Source organism: Maylandia zebra, linkage group LG17, assembly GCF_041146795.1.
Source record: "Maylandia zebra isolate NMK-2024a linkage group LG17, Mzebra_GT3a, whole genome shotgun sequence".
NCBI classification, from domain to species: domain Eukaryota; kingdom Metazoa; phylum Chordata; class Actinopteri; order Cichliformes; family Cichlidae; genus Maylandia; species Maylandia zebra.
Window position 1 is genome coordinate 22,677,782 of NC_135183.1, and position 18,239 is coordinate 22,696,020.

Below are 18,239 nucleotides of genomic sequence, written 5' to 3' on the forward strand. Positions count from 1 at the left end.
GCTTTGTGTCTCTGCCATCACGTTTAGCTTAGTGTTTGTCTTCGTCTCTCTGAGTTTACTTCCTGTTTTACTTTGAACATGAACGTGAACCGTAGTTCAGTGTGCTTCCTTCCCTGTTGTTTGTGTTGGCCGCATTAGATACAAAGGGGTGGCACTGGCAGAAAAGCCTGTGTATAGAGAATCTACACAAATGTCCAAAAGTGCTTAAACTTTTTGTAGACAAGTGCACATTTTATAGCGGTAACTGGGCTTTAGCCATTTCTAGCTTTCTGATTTTGAAACTGATTTTTCCACCACATAAAGACTCGTCTAAGTTTTGTTTTAACCTTCAGATGATTGAAAAAAAAAAAAAAAATCTTAAACAGTTGCTAAAGTTATCATTTCTCCATTTTTAACACAGGGCATTAAATCCATTCTGTAAATTGAGGTATTCTAAGTGTCCGTAAAGACGATCATCATTTATGCTCGGCAGCTAACGTTTTTTGACTGGCAATTTGTTCCCAGTGATTGTCATGCCCAGTTCCAAAAGATGGCGATGATGAAAACTCTCATCTTGAGGCTTCACAACACGACTTTGCTCACCAGCGATTGACGTCATGGTTGCTACGTCCGTATTTACGCTGTCTGTGATTGTGTGAAGTGTCCAGACTGGGGGCCATGGGCACCACACACTAAAGCGTGCTCCGCCCATGTTTTGAACTCCTTGTTCAACAGTGAGTCAACAACATAAAATGAAGTAGCTATTAAAATGTAACAGTTTTAGTGGTATTTTATTTTCTTAAAAAAAAAGAATGAAGTCTGCGTACTCTGACCTTTATCTTAAGTGATGATACTGCAGTAAAAAAAGGTGTGTGTGTGCTGTTTTAGCTCTGCTGAAAGGTTGTGTGGAGGTGAAACGTCTAGAATAACTCTGAATAACTTCTTTTTTTTCTGTCTCAGATGATTTAGTTGTTGTAGTTATGAGCTTTATCCACATGTGTTTGTGTGTGTCCCACCCCAGCAGCTTCTGCTGAGTTTCCACATTTTGGTGCCACAGTGAATATGTCAGTTTAACATTTTCCATACCAAGAAACATCAAAACTGTTGAGCAACTGTTTATTTATGTCCAGAAACACACAAACACACACTTCAAATGAAAAATGGTTACAATTTCTCAGTCGTCTGCTGTCTACATAAAATTGTTTGGCACTGTCTGTTAATGAAAACGTCTCCACAGTCGACATACTCAGCTTTTTATGACAAAAGTCATAAAACAGTTTGGAAATGCTGCAAGTTTAAATCCTCTGCTCATACTACAAATGTTGAATTGAATTGCATATTAGGATTTTTGAAGATCGTGTCACATATACTCTTCCATATCTGCAAAACAGTACCAACATTTGTCTATTGGTTTGGACTAAAATATAACAAAGTGTCTTTAGTACGATAGCCAGAAAAAGTTCACTTGCATCACAGAATCCTTCAATCAGCAGATACGTGAATACTTACACTTCTGTCAAATTATATTTCATATAGTTTTATCTCATTTACTTCGCTCTACAAGTTGAAGACAAACACTTTTGCAATTTAGATTAATGCAGAGAGTGTTTTATAATTCAAGTATCCAAAATATGTTACCTGAATTTTTTTTTTGTTTTTGTTTACAGCTGTTTGTGGAAGTCTTTCTTCTAAATGATTATGGTAACCACTGGTTACTGGGGAAAATGTGTATCACCAAGTGGCTGACAGGTGGTCGCTGGAGGCTGTCACTAGAATAAGTCACAGAAAGGAGGCTGCATCAATAACCTCCCTGAAATTGCTTTTGTTTGTTAGCACTGCTAGACTTGCCTGTAGTCTACATGACATTTGGAGTGCAGAAACAGAAAATTCTTGTGTAAAAGTTTTGCATTAGCGCACAACCAAACAATGACTGTTTGTAGTTTTTACAGTTTCACTACTGATCAGCTACTTTTTGCAGAAAAGCCAGTGTTTTTCACAAAACTACGGGTAACTAGGGCAATCAAAGTTTTTTAGGGCAGTACCATATACCTCTTTTGAACCAATTTCTCCTAGCGAATGACAGCAACCTCAAGCAACTGCGCACCAACAGGTTGGGGACTCATCAACCAGTCAGGAAGGCTGTGTTACTGAAAAGAGAACTGCTCATTTCCAGATCTATATATTTATATTTTATTTTTGGACTCTGCTAGAGGAGCTTTACATCTGCAGATCTGCAGGATCCTTAATTATCCCTGACACAGACACAGGAATGGTCAGGATCTACAGGTCTCACCTGCTACACATTTCATCCTTTAAAAGTATTAAGCTGTTAACCAATTTCTGTGAATCTCGCTCCAACTAGTATCTGAAGTCGGCAACAGTGAACTATAGTTTAGTTTTGTCCTGACTACAGGCAGGATAATGTTCACAAAATGTGCCAATACACCAAGACAGTAGTAAAGTAAGGTCAAAGCATAAAATAGGATTTCAAACACTGCTGTGTTTCAGGTTAAATCTCAACTGACAAAAGACAGACAGAGAAACAGAATAAAGCCCCAAATTAAGCAGCAGAATAAACTCTGGGAGGAACAATGTAGAAAAAAAGAGCAGAAACCTTTTCCCATGCTGATTTTACAGCTGCTCTCCACTGGTTTGGCTTGTGTGTGTGTGTGTTTGTGTGTATTTACTTTAATGTGACCTCACCCCGGCTCTAGCATATAGCTGTTAATGAGCAACCATAAAACTCAGAGGGAAAACCCATTAAAATTCCTTCTTTTCTTTTTTAAAGTTGCCTTCCTAACTTTAAAACCATTACCTTGAGTTTTGTTCCCGCTCTCCTTCCTACTGAGTTACAATATAAAACCCTTTCAAATAAATATTTGCACACTGAGATTCATGCTGTTTCTCACTGTTAACTCTGACTTTGTGACGTTGTGGCGAGGACTACAGTGCTGTGAAAGTGTTTGCCCCTTCCTGTTTTCTTTGTTTTTGCATATTTGTCACACTTGTTTCAGATCATCAAACTAATTTTAATATTAGGCAAAGACAGGCCGAGTAAATACAAACTACACTGTTGAATCCAAAAATCACTTAAATAGAACCCGTGTGACAAAGTGAAGCAGACCAACACATGAAGCCATGATCTAAAGAAACAGCTGAAAAAGCTGAAAGTCACTGACATCCATGAGTCTGGGAAGGGTTGCAAATACTCCAGTGAACCATGGTGGTGGTAGTGTGATGGTCATGAAACCATGAATTCTGCTCTCTAACAGAAAATCCTGGAGGAAAATCTCTCACCATCAGTTCATGCCCTGAAGCTCAAGCACCCTCAGCTAGTCCAGCAGGACAAGGATCCAAAACACACCAGCAAGTCCACTTCGGAGTGGTTCAAAAACAGCAAAATTAAGGATTTAGAATGGACTAAAATCCTACTGAGATGTGCTGGCGTGACCTTAAAGAGATTGTTCACGCTGGAAAACTTTTCTGTGTGGATGAAATAAAACAATTTTGTAAATTGGGCAAGAAGTCATCTGCAGCAATGCTAATCGCCTCATACTATTTCACACCCCTAGAGACCAGACATGGTGTCTAACATGCAGCCTGCTAAATGATCTTTGCAGTGTTTTGGGAGGTTCTCTTGTTACCTTATAATATGAAGCACCTTGAGGATTTAGGCTTTTTATACAATTAATTAAGCAAAACAAAAAAAAATACCTTCTTTTGCTGAGAGTTTTCGGTAGACTTGGGTAGGTGGTTCTACTTTTCTGGCACACTTGAGATTGAATTGAGCTTCATGTGGCTCAGACACTAAAAGGAGTTTGACACCCCTGGCCCTGACGCAACTTTCACTTAACTCTGGAAGTCCTCCTGTGTGCAGAAATATTTCCCACGGTTTCCAGCTCCTCTAAATGTCGGCTTCATGATCTGTAAACAGCTGTTAACTGCTGGGACTCACTTCAGGGCCAGAAAATCTGTTTTTCCATACAGTGCCATATTGTGTCTGAGCCACTACGCATCTGCTAATTGTACAGTATACTATGAAATTTAGCAATCATTTTTCTTTCTGCTTTGTTTGTGGTTATTTTATTAAGTCAGTGGGAGTCACCAGTAATGATCAGGGACAGCAGCACTGGAGGAAAAGCTGAAGGTAATGATAAGAAATTAGTGTTCCCTATCATTAATGGTCTTTACAGTAACTCCGGCTATTTTCCTGAAAACCCAACGCGGCAGTTAATGTGACATCAGGCCCCAATAAATCATCCTCCACTGACTGGGTGGTGTTAAAGAGGCTCCATTAGAGCCAAAGATCAGTCGCCTTCCCTGTGCCGTCTTGGTTTCCTCTCGTCTGCCCATGTTTGTCTTTCCCAGCACAGAGGAAATAGACCTGATTCCCTCTTTCTCCCCATCACTCATTAACTGTCTCCCCCTTCAGCTAAACCTATCACATGGCAGGACTATAACTGGTACACATATTGTACGGCCTCTCCAGAGGAGGTTGTGTAAATGTTATCTCCGGTTACTAAAGTTCAAAGCAATAACGGGCTTGTATCTTTTGTCAGTTTCAAAAATAACTAAAGTTTTGACGCCCCTGCAGTTGACTGGAACGCAAACCCGCAGATGTTTCTGCAAAAGTTTTACTGAATACAAATCAAATGCAGGAGAATATAAGTAATAATTTTCAAAAAAATGACATTTGTATTGGAAAGTGTGATAAAGGAAAGAGGTCCAAGAATAACTAAAGATACATAAAAAAAGAAAGAAGAACCATTTTTAGGCCTCAAGGGGGAAAAAATAACTTGTTGTGGTTGGTCAATATTTATTGTCTGTTAAGAGTTCTGTTAGGACTAGAGGTAATTTAGGACATACGTTAATCTACTGTACAGAAAAAAAAAGCACATAGTGACAGTTTTTACTTCTATCGTTTATAGATATTAGCTTTATTAATCCTATACTTAGGAGATTTCCTTGTTACAGCAGTACAAGGATTATAAAGTGAATCAGTAAAACTAAATTAGAGATATTATCAAAAACAATAAAAATAGAAAATAAAAAGACATAAAAATAAGATACAACAAAAAGAAATTGATAAGAAAACTCAATAAGAAAAGAAATCAATGAGTAAGGAGTAAATTGTACTATGTACAAAGTATACTACAAAGAGTAAAACACACTAGAAGAATTAGCTTATTGAATTGACCGTTTACCTAATTAAACACTCAGTAGTTTAACATTAAAATTTCGAGTGTTTCCTCTCAAGCTGTTTGAGTTTCGCGTGCGGTGTTTGCACTGTTTTTGATGCCTGCTGACCTACTTCTTGATACGCTGTTCTCACGGGACGCTAGTATTACACTCTTGAGTAAATGCCTCCAAACACTGGCTGGCTGCTGTGTGAGATCACTGTCACTGTGATAACTAACACAGGTGTGTGTATGTGGGTTTGTGTGTGTAGCTCAGCTATTGCTGACAGGCATCCACATCTACACTTCCAACTCCAATAAACATTACAAGAGCGAGAACCCGGAATAGAAATCTAATATGGGAGGGCTGTTTTATTCCTGCCCCCAAAGAGCCAATCAGCAGCTCTAACAGACATGATTCACGACAACTGCAGCTGTGTGGTAGTACAACGCAAAAGGTATAGCATACGTACATACAGGTAGGTGGCTGTTTTTCTGTACCTGTAACTATGTTTGCATTCAGCTGTCCAGGATGTTACAAACCAGCTCTAAATGATGGATAACAAGTGACAGTGAGATAAGATAAAGATTTTCACTGCTATGCAGATGATACCCAGCGTTATCTATCCATGAAGCCAGATGACACACACCAATTAGTTAAACTGCAGGCATTTCTTAAAGGCATAAATACTTGAATGGCCTCTAATTTCCTGCTTTTACATTTAGATAAAACGGAGGTTATTGTAGTCAGACCTAAAATCTTAGAAACATGGAGTCTAACCGGATGCTTACGCCTTGCGGCTTTACCTTGTCCTTCAGTAAGACTGTGAGAAATCTTGGAATTCTTTCTGACCCGGATGTGTCCTTCAACGTGCATATTAAACAAATATGAAGGTCTGCTTTCTGTCATTTGAGAAATATCTCAGAAATTAGATATATCCTGTCTCAGAATGATGCTGTAAAATTAGTTAATACATTTATTACTTCTAGGCTGGACTTCTATAATTCATTTTTGTCATTGTGTTCTAAAAGCTAACTGCCTCCAGTTCATCCATAATGCAGATTTCCTGGGAGTTTTTCCTTCCTACTGTCACCAAGTGCTTGCTTGTTGGGTTTTCTCTCTGTTATTGGATCGTGATTGGCACTATATAAAGAAAACTGCCTTGAAAGCCATTAGCCAATGAGTTTAACCTGGATAAGCTAATACTTCTTTCTGACACTTAAAAAGGCGAAAATTTAGAAAATAGGGCTTGAAATCAGACTTCTGTGTGTAGCTTGCAGTCTCTCAGTGTGTCTGTGTGAGTTCTCTGTGGCTTCCTCGTACAGTCTTTGGACTTTAGGAGGAATTGGTGAGTCTAAATTGGCTGTAGTGTGCCTGTGAATGGCTGTTTGTGGTTAGGAAAATACATGGATGGACCTGAAACGATGGAGAAATGACTGCAGGTTCACAATCCACAACTGACTTGATCACATACACAAAGACACACTCAGACTTCACTACTTTCTCTAAAACACGAGCACTCACGACTGCCTTACGGCGGCATATCACGCCGTTATCTCAGGCATTCGGTTTGTAGCCGACGTCTCCGCCACAGACCTCAGACAGACAGTCGCTCTCTCACATGATTCAGCTGTCTTAAAAAACCTTACAGGCAACATTGCATTTTTGACACGTTTTCAAAAACAACAAAAAAAGGGGGATTTTAAATGTATTATTAAAAGAAAAGTACATGCTCATTATCAATCAGTGACTCAGCACACATACAACGCGTTTAACTGAAAACACATGCATGTCTGCTACACATTTGTGGCCACACACACCACAACCACACCAGAAATGTATTTTTAATAACTGACACCTAAAAGCCCACAAAAGCTCTTTACTCAGCATTACTCAGCACTATTAGAAAGCAAATGTGCTCAGCATTGGTTTGAAATTATGCTGAGCTAATCCTCCTCCTCCTCGAAGAATAAACCCACACCAGTGTTGATGAACACGAGAGCCAAAACCACTCTTTGAAACTCAGTGGAGTTTACAACAATGTCACTGCCAGATGGGATGTAAGCAGTGAGGTGTGACGTTGGTTTGATCAAGAACATGATGGGAATCTAAAGAGGATATAATGGAGTATATTATCTTATACTTTGTCTTATCTATCATCCCTGATGTCAGCAGCCTTGTGATGTGCTGGATTGACCGTGTAATCAGTGGGATCAGAAATAGGCCCTAGAGTGAGAGGGCGGAGTCTGAGGTATCTTTGCAGTGTCCGCTTTCCTGCTAAAAGGCCTAACAAAGGTCTGTGTGCTACTGTCAATAAGCAGCTCGAAACAATGTTGAGGTTCTGTCTCCGACATCAGCGCAACTTTTATTTTGAAACTAACACCAGCAGCAGATTGGTCATTCCACGTCTAAATGTTTGCTGGGATCGGTGGATGAGTTTAAGTATCTCACGCTCTTGTTCACCAGTGAAGGGAGACTGGAGCAGGTGAGTGATGGATCGATGGATCAGTGTGGCATCAGCAGTGATGTAGACACACCAATCCGTTGTGGTGAAGAGAGAGCCAAGTTTGACGGCGATGGTCACTTTACAGAAAGGTTCCCATTCCAAAAGAACTCAATCGTGGATACCAGTGAGCATTTCCTACTGGGAAGATGCCAGGAAAACAGCCATGACAAGATAGAGAGATTAAGCCTCTTGACTGGCTTGGGAATGGTTGTATGTATGGAGGGATAGACGGATCAAAAACTCAACAAGAGAAAAACTCAAAATCCAGAAGCATCACATTACTTCCATTTAATTCCCAGCCATCTTTTATCAGGGTGGGACTTAGAGACAGCCATACTTCTATTTTTGGACTATCCTAGAGCAGCTTTGCATGATTCACACAGTAGCCAAACATAGAGAAAAATATCTGAATCTGAACATTTAGAGCAATCTAAAGTCCGAGCTGTTTGTTCACAGGGATTACTTGTACATCTTCATTAGATATATTATATCACAAAAGAAGAAAAAGCCCAATAGGACCCCTTTTTATGGATTCAGGAAGAATATTTCATTGATTATTACACTTAAAACACATTTAAAAACTAACTTTTAGTGCTGTTATATCACAGCTCCTCTCTGTGTTCTGTTCATTTGCTGACTCATCATTAACTTATCTGTGCATATATAAATATTTATCCACTAAAATGTGGATTAGTGCATGAATACAATAATGGGAGGGTTTTAACTTGTATAAAATGGAATGTGACTGTTGACCGGAGAAAGACGAGTGGTTTATTTATTTTAATAGAAGTGTTGTGATTCGAACACGTGAGTGTTTGCACGCTGATCTCTCTCTTTTTGCCAGTGTCACACATCCTGTAACGGTTTCCTATGAAGGAAATAACTCTAGCTGGCTGTGCTAACACACACACACACACACACACACACACACACACACACACACACACACACACACACACACAGTTAAAGTTATTGAAAGCCTACAGAGATACAGTTGTATGGTGTTGCACTACAGCCTCATGTGGTCTGCAAAAACACTTTACATGAACCAGGCCTCCTGCACACCCAGCTGTCTTCTAGGAATTACACACAAACACGAACGCGCGCACACACACACACACACACACACACACACACACACACACACACACACACACACACACACACACACACACACACACACACACACACACACACACACACACACACACACACACAATTCTTGGTGAGTGATGCACGATGGGTGTGTGCGAGTGTCAAAAACAATCAAAAACAGACTCCAACATGTTTTCCAGCTCAGATAAATATCATTTTATACCACATCCATCACATTATCAGCTAATTAACTAATCACTTCATGAACTGGGTCTCTAAAATGCACTTTAGGAATAGACTAGACTAGAATAGAATAGAATAGACTAGACTAGACTAGACTAGAATAGAATAGAATAGCCCTTTATTGTTATTGTAGATGTACAACGAAATTGTGGGTGCTCCACACCAACTGTGCTGGAATAAAATATAAACAGACAGCAGACAGGAGAAACAGAAATAAAACCAAGAGAGCGATATATAAAAACGGCACACATTAGAGAACAAGTAGCAAAGCACTTACAAAACAAAGTTTCTTAAAACCTATATTTATGTCAGAACGTTTGTTTTGTCTGATCAGTGACTGAAAAACTATAAAATAATTGATCTACTTTATTTTAGGGATTTATGAAGTCGTACAGTCAGTGTTTGTCTTTTTTTGTCATTTTAAGTTTATTTCTACTTTTAAGATAATTTGTTACAGGTTGTGCTTAAAGTTTTGGCTGCTGAAGCAATAATATCCTAACTTTGGTAACTACGGTGACATTTTGAAAATATATATTTGTGCCCATTTTAGTTTTAAATAAATGTTTTTCAAACTAATATTTGGTTGTTATCCTTCGGTAGAGGGTATCTCTACCAAAGGATGAAAGAGTAAATACTTTCCCGTCATGCCTGTAATCTGCGTGTCTTACTCTGCCTGTACTGCCAGGTAACGAGGCACAGCACTGCATTAACACCATTCGACAAAAGATAATGAAATAAACTGTTAGCTTCCTCTTTTCTCTTGTACTGTGTGTGTGTGGATAGCTCAAAAGTGGGAAACGGCAAACTGCACCAGCTAAAAAATGAGCCTACAGCACAATCCAGAGGTGATCAACAGCATTACAGTGACAAATAAACCGAAATTTAAAATAACCTGGGTTTTACAACGCAGGAGACTTTTTAGACTCCTCTAGTATAACAAATAAATGTATGTAGTTTTTGTTTCCACAGACAAAGAAGATTTCGGAGAGAATAACAGTTTACATAATAATAATAAAACTAACTGCTGTTACTGGCTAACAATAAAACACTAATCTCTAATCATCAGACAGCACAGAGGGGAGGTCACTGAAGTGTGTGGTTCCCCTTAAACACTATTTCACCATCACATAACACTAAATAATCTTTTTTTTTTTTTAAACCACACTGTAGTACATATTTGTGGATAATTGGACCACAGTTACACACAAAGAGATTCTCGTGAGTTGGATTAGACTGAGCTGACTGGAAAACAAAAGCGAGAAATCCCAGTCAGTGTTTTGTGTACTCACATGGAGCGGCGTGTTGTTGTTGTTGAGCTGGTCCTGGCTGACGGGCAACACTGGAGGATGGCAGTCCAGTGCCACTTTGTCCCGACATGCAGTGTGGCACGCGTACTTGCAACCTGCAGAGAAATGACCTGATTATAGATTCATTCACTGGTAATAAAAGTATAAATGATAGGGTTAGCAGTAAGGAGCAGATATGCATACGGAAAAAAGTTTCTGTAACGTATATGCAAATGCTCTTTTGATAAGGGCAGCGTGTCGGTTAAGGTTCTTCTTCTGCAAATGGAAAACAACAACATGCAAATGATGACATGGAGGAGGGAGAGGTTTCAGAATAAAATCCGGTGAGATTAAACTATGTTTTAACATTGAAATGCAAATAAAGAGGAATTAAATATGACAATTTCTTTTCCAAATTACCATTAAATAAAAACAAAAAGTCAGTGAGCAAGATTCGGGCTCCACATTCAAGGATACTTCAGATGAGCAAAGCCTGTAGGAAAATTTTAAAATGACATTTTCTGGATGATACTGATTGAGTCAAATTCATCTTCTTTGCAAACTAGTGGTGGCTCACAAATACAGCATCATTTCTTTGATTATAGAAGTGCTTTTTCTTAATTAGAGAAATAAGTTTGGCTTAAAATCAAACAGCCATCCACTTATCCATGTTCTTCCACTCATCACATTCAGCGTGGCAGGCTGGAGCCTATCCTACAGGATGGTCCTATCGCCACAACGTGAGAAGCTTTAGAAACAAAAATGTTTCCATGAACTGAAAAAGTTTGAGAATCATGGGACAAAAACACTGAGCAGCAGCTTTGAAGCTTCAGCTTGGCTGAATGAGCTCATCTGATCCTCCAGTGTTCATGTACCATTCTTATATTTTAAGGAATAAACATGATCTCATTAATGCAGTTATCTAATTGTAGACAGCTTACAGATTCTAACACATCAATCACCAAAGCAACTAAAAACATATTTAATTCAGACAAACTGTTTGCTACAGCTTTAAAACTCCAGTCATTTGATAGAAATTAAGCAATTAGTAAGAATCATCTTTTTATCCATTTATCAAAGAAAACATGAAAATTTTGTTCCAACAACGAAAATATAGATTTCCTCATCTTTTTGATCACTAAGTCAATCATTTTAGGGATTTCAACTTTTGTGATTGGACATAAAAACCCATTTTAAAAACAGTCTTAGCCTCACAACAGAGCTTATTAAGCAATGTTTACAGCTTTGTTCTCATGACACAGGAATATATAAAAAATATTTAAGGCTAAATCAACATGAAAACAAGTTAGCTGCAGACTAAATGTAGCCACTGAAGTCATATCTTCTTCCCTGTGGTGCCCAACTTTTGTTATAACTTTAAATTAAGTGGCACACACACACACACACACACACACACCGAGCTAGCTACAACTGGCTACAACCCAAATGCACCATTAAAACAAATAGAACCGAGGAGGAGGGTTGTTCATAGTCACTTCTTGTAATCAAACAAACATTATTCACCCCAACACAACCCTACACGAGCCTCGCACGTGCAGGTGTGTGTGTGTCTTTAGTCCCATGATCCTACCTGTCGACTTCTTTCTCACGTGCTGTCCAACTTTATCCGACAGTTTGCACATGGCTGCTCCCATCTCCCATCTTCAACTCATACACTCACTGAAATCCTGTCTACGAGCCTCAACATGACATCCTCCTGCACACACACACTCGCGCTGAATGGAACCACACATGCCAACACTCTCTCCTCTTTCCCTTTGCGGTGTTTCTCGGCCGTGCTTCAGATGCTGATGTGCCATTCTCCCCCGTTTCCCCGTCTGCCTCTCTCTCTCTGTTGTTGTGCTGAGTGGGTGATTTAACAGTCAAATGGAGGCCACAGTGAGATGGGCACACAGACAGGAGAGGTGGAGGAGGAGGGGTGGCAGTGGTGGATGGATGGATGGACGTAGGACTGCTGACTCAGCCATCTGCAGTCACTCTCTCCTCCCCTCTCTCCTTTGCTCTCTTTCGTAGCTTGTTATGACTACAGTTGGGTCGGCCTATCCAGTTTCCTGCCCATCCAGTCATCCGCCTGTCCAATCATCCACCTCAATCCCTTCTGACAATGAACCTGATCCACAGAGGAAGTCATAAAGAGCCTTGTACATCCATCCATCAATACCATTATGCAGCATGCAGGGTTATTTTTGGACATGAAGAAGATATCAACACATAGCAGGTGCTGCGTCAAACCAAACCACAAAAAAGTCAGTGTAGCACTTTAAACCATGATAAAGATTTTGGTTCCGCCATAAAGTTGCATTTTCTACTTTTAATTGAAACGAAAACCCCCAGAAAAAAGATGGATCTAGCTTCTAAGTCCTAATTGCCCCTTGGGGATAAATAGTCTTTCTGATTCTAAAATTAAACGTTACAGTGTGTGACATTTTTCACCACTAAATGTTAGTAGATTGCAGTCAACTGGGTTCTGTTGTCTTACCCCTTCCAGTTCAGGTGCATCACCCTAGCTACGGTGTCTGCTATAGGACAAACATGTTTTAGTCAGGCATGAGAGATCAAAAAAATAAAATTTAGATTGTCCACGAGGCCGCGGCCATCTGGCGTGTTCACATTTGTCCAGGACTCAGCTGTTAATGCTGGGTGAGAAGTGTTGCATCCTTTTTTAGTCTGGAAGATGCTGTGAAACAGAAACAGCTCACTTCTGTTACAATTAATTTAGTAAATTATGGCAAAATAATTAGTGTCAGAAAGGAGGATTATCAAGGGTATTTTGTTTGCTATACGCAACTCATAGATCATTAGCCAATGATGCCATCATCCGCTCGTCGTCATCGTCTTAACTAACCAATGGGTGAAGGCTACATTCATATTTTATTCTGAAATAATTAATGGCATGTTCACACTGTCTAATAGCAGCCTGTAGTCTAATAGTGAAAAGCACCTATTAGTTTGTGTTCATGACTTTTAAACCACTTCAACAAAGTGAAATGTTCTCAGGAGTCTTCAGTTGTTATGTATCACTCGATACTGATACTGGCTTTGGAAAATGGAACAGATGGATGAATGGAAATTTGTGTACAGGAATACCAAAAAATGTCCTTGCATTTGCAATATAACTGACAAAAAAGGTAAACATTCATCTTCAGTAAGGAATTGTTAGGGCTGTTCCAGTGATCTCCATCCTATCTCAGTTTTTTGCGTTTTTTTTCTTCCTCCTTTTTCATCATCTTCCTCTCCATTTGCCTCATCTGCTGTCTCAGGGATAAAAGCATTTCCCAGACTCCACAAATCGATCAGACTCAATCAGCCCGCTGGAGGAACGTCTCAAACACACACACATAAACTCTGTAACCTTTTCTTTTTTTCAGTGCAGATGCAGCGTGAATGGTAAAGTTTTTACACCTAACTTTAAGCCTATAAACATGTGAAAACACATTTTGAGAAAGGGCTCATTTACAGTGAGTTGTCACTGTATTAATATATAATAAGTGACTGAATTAAAGATACATAGAAACTACTTTAAAAAGATAAACACGACACAATTTTTTAATAGAGCGAAAAATGTACAACTTTTGTTGAGATTTTAATAAGTGAGCTGTATATTAAAAGTATTTGTCTCGTTGTATTCTTCTGAATTTAGTTCTGATTCAGTTGGTTAACACAGCAAATGCAAAACATAATAGAAAAAATTCTCTCAAATATGAAAATCTTGATTTAGGAAGGTCAGATTGAGGAACGTTTTATCAAAAATTAGAATTACATTTGTTGTATTTAACGCTACTTTTCTCTTTATTTTGTCCAAAATATAATAAAATGCTTTGATGAGTCTGGACAATCTGAAACTTGACTGACTGCAGCCAAAACTACCATTTCAGTTTGGCTTTTAGCATCTTACATTAAAACTCAGCAGGGTCTCACATCAGAGGTCAAAGGTCAGAAATCCAAAACTGGCTAGACACTATGGATTTTTCACCCGTGTGTGAAAAGTGAAATGTTTTTTTAGCACGAGTTCTATAATTTGTTCTGTGTGTGCAGCGAGAGGGACCATGAGGCTCCGGCTCCTTTAGCACTCATGTGCTGAAACAAACAAACAAACACACACACACACACACACACACACACACACACACACACACACACACACACACACAGCACAGACATGTCAATCATAAAGTTGGGCTAGCTTAAAACATCCCATATGGAAAAGAAATAGTAAAGAATTTTATGATTTACTCATGAAAGTGGCCACTTTCTCATTACTTTCATATATTGTTAAGTATCCAAAACATACAAGTTTCATTATATAATTTTTCAAGGGATCTTATATGTGTTTTCACTCTTGTATGCTTTTCATACAAGTTTCACACAAGACAGATACAAACTTTATAAGATTTATATATATCTTTTCCATATGGGATGCCTTACTTTGTCTTCCTTTGTGATTCTAACAGGGTCATTATTTATAAAATAATCTTCAATTTTTATTAAGACTTAAATCAAGTCTGGGACTATAAACTAATGAGAAAAATGTTTACTTATGCCATAAGTAAACATTTTTCTCAAGTAAACATGGGCATAAAGGGCATCTGGTCAGTTGCTACAAGCCATTCGGTCCCTTACAAATGCAGTGAGAGCTTGGCCTGCATTAGCAGCAGTAGGTCAGATTGTTCCCAGTGAGTGTTGGACTTTACCTGGGTAAAGTGTTTACCACAGATTGTGTTCATAATTTTTATGGACAGAATTTCCACTTCATCCAACTGCCGAAAGGCTTCCACTTTGGCGGCCTCAGGATGGGAGTGATGGGAATGCAGCCTGACTGCTCATCGCTTCTTTTTTTACCTGTTGAAGTTCAGAGTCTAGCTGCTGGGATGGGGTTGGCATTCACTCAGCTTTGTCATGACTCTGTGCTCCTGGCTAGCTTAGCATTAGGATGCTGTCTGTGCAGGTGCTTAAAGGACCTGAAAAATGCAGTAAAATGCGGCTGTTTCTGTCCTGGATGCAGCTTCCCCTTTACCATCGTGCTCCTTTGTGTAATAAAAATAAAAGCAATGTCCTTGTGTATCTCCACTTCTCAAAACCGAAAAAAACAGAACCTTTTTAACACAACTGGGGACTAGTAGACTGGGAGGTAGTTGCTACTGCTCCACATCCATGGATAAATGGATGGATAATAGAAGTGACTTTGGTGCATTAGGAGTTAAAGAGAAAGCATTAACAAGGAATGTAAAATCAGACAATGCAGTTCCTGCAGAAAGGGTTAAGTATCCGGCGTGAAATATGTAGGTAGGACTACATATTGTGTCCACTAACTGCAAATACTTGTACACAAGTTAGAAGACAAAGACAGGTGCGTGAATGAGGACAGGTGTGGGCTGAATACAGCAGCCATCTGCTATCCCCTCATTATCTTTCTAGTCTTGTCTCTTTTGTTCCTGTCAACATGTCTGGACACGCGCTTGGGCGTATGTAATCAAACCTTGAGCCAGTCAGCGTATAAAAAGGATAAAAGTATAAGAGAAAAATAAAGACTGAAGAGGTTTGACATTACCTCAGCACATTCACACACACACTAATAGCAGCAGAAATGAAGCAGGGCACTGACATTTGAGGTGTGTTTGTTTAACAAGTTAACAGGTTAACAAGTTATTTTAATTTTTGTTTCCACAGCATGATATTTTAGGTTTCTTCTTACCAGAGAACAGTTCAGTTTACTGTAAACTATAGGATACGTTTCCACTAACAGACGAGGAGAATGGAAAGAAACTGCATAAGAGAAGTTGACCGTGGTGAATACTGGCCACCTAAATGGTCTGTCCTGTTCATCGCTCATAACTCACCAGAGCTTCTCCACAGCAGACTGACTTCCAGGCGTCCAGAACGTCGCATCACTTTTGGAAAGCGATAGAAAAATCTGGACATTCTCCTCAGAGGTTTCCCAAAGTTTTTGGTAAACCCCATTGCACACACACACTCTGTCTCCCCCCCACACACACAAACACTGTTTTGAGGTTTTCTGGGTTCCTGCAGGCTTCAGGTGGTGATTCATATCCAAACATAACTTGATATAATTCCACAAAATAGTCATCCTTCACTCCCATCCATGATGCGTCTCTGTCTGCAGTAACTGCTCTACTCTGGTCCCTCCTCCCAGAGACACCGTCACCCATTTGTGTGTGTGTGTGTGTGTGTGTGTGTGTGTGTGTGTGTGTGTGTGTGTGTGTGTGTGTGTGTGTGTGTGTGTGTGTGTCATTAGCCACAGGCTAAAAGTGTCTTGTGGAGCCAAACTGTCACAGTGACTGAACAAACAACAGGACAGCAGCTGACTCTCTCTCTCACACACACACACACACACACACACACACACACACACACACACACACACACACACACACACACTGAAGAGGTTTGAACAATGAGCTTTGGTATTTCTCACAGTGCTTCTAAATGACTCTCTGAACTACGAAACCTCTCCACTGTCTCCGGCTCAGACGCCGATCTGTTGATTTTTATCCTCGCCTCTTTAACAAACCTCCATCTAGGTATTAATGACTAAATGTCAACTTTTTTGCTACTTTTTAAATCATTTTGATCATACTTGCATGTTGTTATTCTTATGGCACAGCCCAGTAGTAACATGAGGAAATGATGTGGAAATAAAAAGGAAGTAGCTGCTAGATATCAAATTATAAGTAAGTAATAGCTTAGTATCAACTGTAGTTTTTAGCTGAGTAATATTGGACTGAAACTTACATAATGTGATAATAACTAGGAGTGATAATGTGAAAAAATGTAGCAATACCATCAGGCAGAAACAGTGTGAGCAATAAAAATCATAATTTCTGTGTAGTATTTGGAAATAAACATTCTTAATATAGCAACAATGTGATTGTATTATTACCTTATAATAAAACACTAATATAGATTAATGTTTTCACTAGTTATAACACTATACTACAATGAAGAAATTAATCCTACCCCATTTCCTAAAATCTCTCCTTTGTTTAAAGGTAATGTCATTATCATTTGCTGCTACTGCTTATTAACTGGAAACATTGTTTTTTTTTATGTAATAACCATAAATAAGAGCTACAAAGTACAAATATATATCTGTTTCTAATATATTATGTATGTATACACAATAAGGTGGCACTATTGTGTGACATATGTTGAAAGTTTCCATTAACAAAGTCATCTTTTATCTTCTTGATTAGTCATGAAATAAAAAAACTGCACTCGGCTAAGAAACTTGTGTGTTTCCTTTTGAGCTTGTGAAAATGGGACCGTGTAAACAACAATAAACAATTAATGGGATATTTTAATTTGTTGGTATTCTGACAGCTCTTGTGGCTTCATATGGAGTACGGATGTCAGCAGCCGTTAGCCTGAGTGCTTCATCTATTGGCTAATGCTAAGTAAGCTATAGAAGCACTTGGCTTCTTTAAAAGGAGCTCTAGATCTGAACAAGTAGACAAAAATAGGAAGAACAGTGGGTTAAGCCATATTTAAATGTAGAGGACAAGCTTGAACTGAAGGATGCAGAAGCTTAACAATAAAGAGCCATTTAAAGAAGAAGAAGAATCACACTGAGGGAGGACAAAGTGCTGCTATTTCTATTCTGTCACATCAAAAATAGAGAGCAAACTGACTGGAAACAAGCTGCAGCCGCCTACAGAAATCCCTTCTACAGAGCCGACTAATGAATACACACACTAATGCAACATTAAACCCAATCAGACAAAGATCCCCGGCTCTCTTCGGTGGTTCCTGTTACTTCGGAGAAAGAGCCATAGGATGACAGACCCACAGGAAGAGAGAGAGAGCGTGAGCTAAACCGCTTTCATACAGAAGTTGAACCAAGGACAACACGTTACCTTTCTGTAGCTCATTTCACTTTTCCCAACTGAACCAGTTATTGTTTAAAAAGCATAAAA

General features: G+C 39.1%; 1 protein-coding gene across 3 annotated transcripts in view; it reads right to left on the reverse strand.

The window, feature by feature from the left end:
* rassf3 (Ras association domain family member 3) overlaps positions 1 to 18,239 on the reverse strand; it is a 74,626-nt gene that overhangs the window by 50,201 nt on the left and 6,186 nt on the right. Inside the window, exons 1-2 of one of the 3 annotated variants that reach the window (XM_076875631.1) lie at positions 16,146 to 16,266; positions 10,291 to 10,403 (exon numbers count right to left, since the gene is read on the reverse strand). In XM_076875631.1, the coding sequence (XP_076731746.1) occupies positions 10,291 to 10,403; positions 16,146 to 16,266 (234 nt within the window). Of the gene's footprint in view, positions 1 to 10,290; positions 10,404 to 11,878; positions 12,050 to 16,145; positions 16,267 to 18,239 lie in introns of those variants that run through there. The other 2 variants (XM_076875632.1, XM_004573724.3) reach the window with 2 other exon arrangements.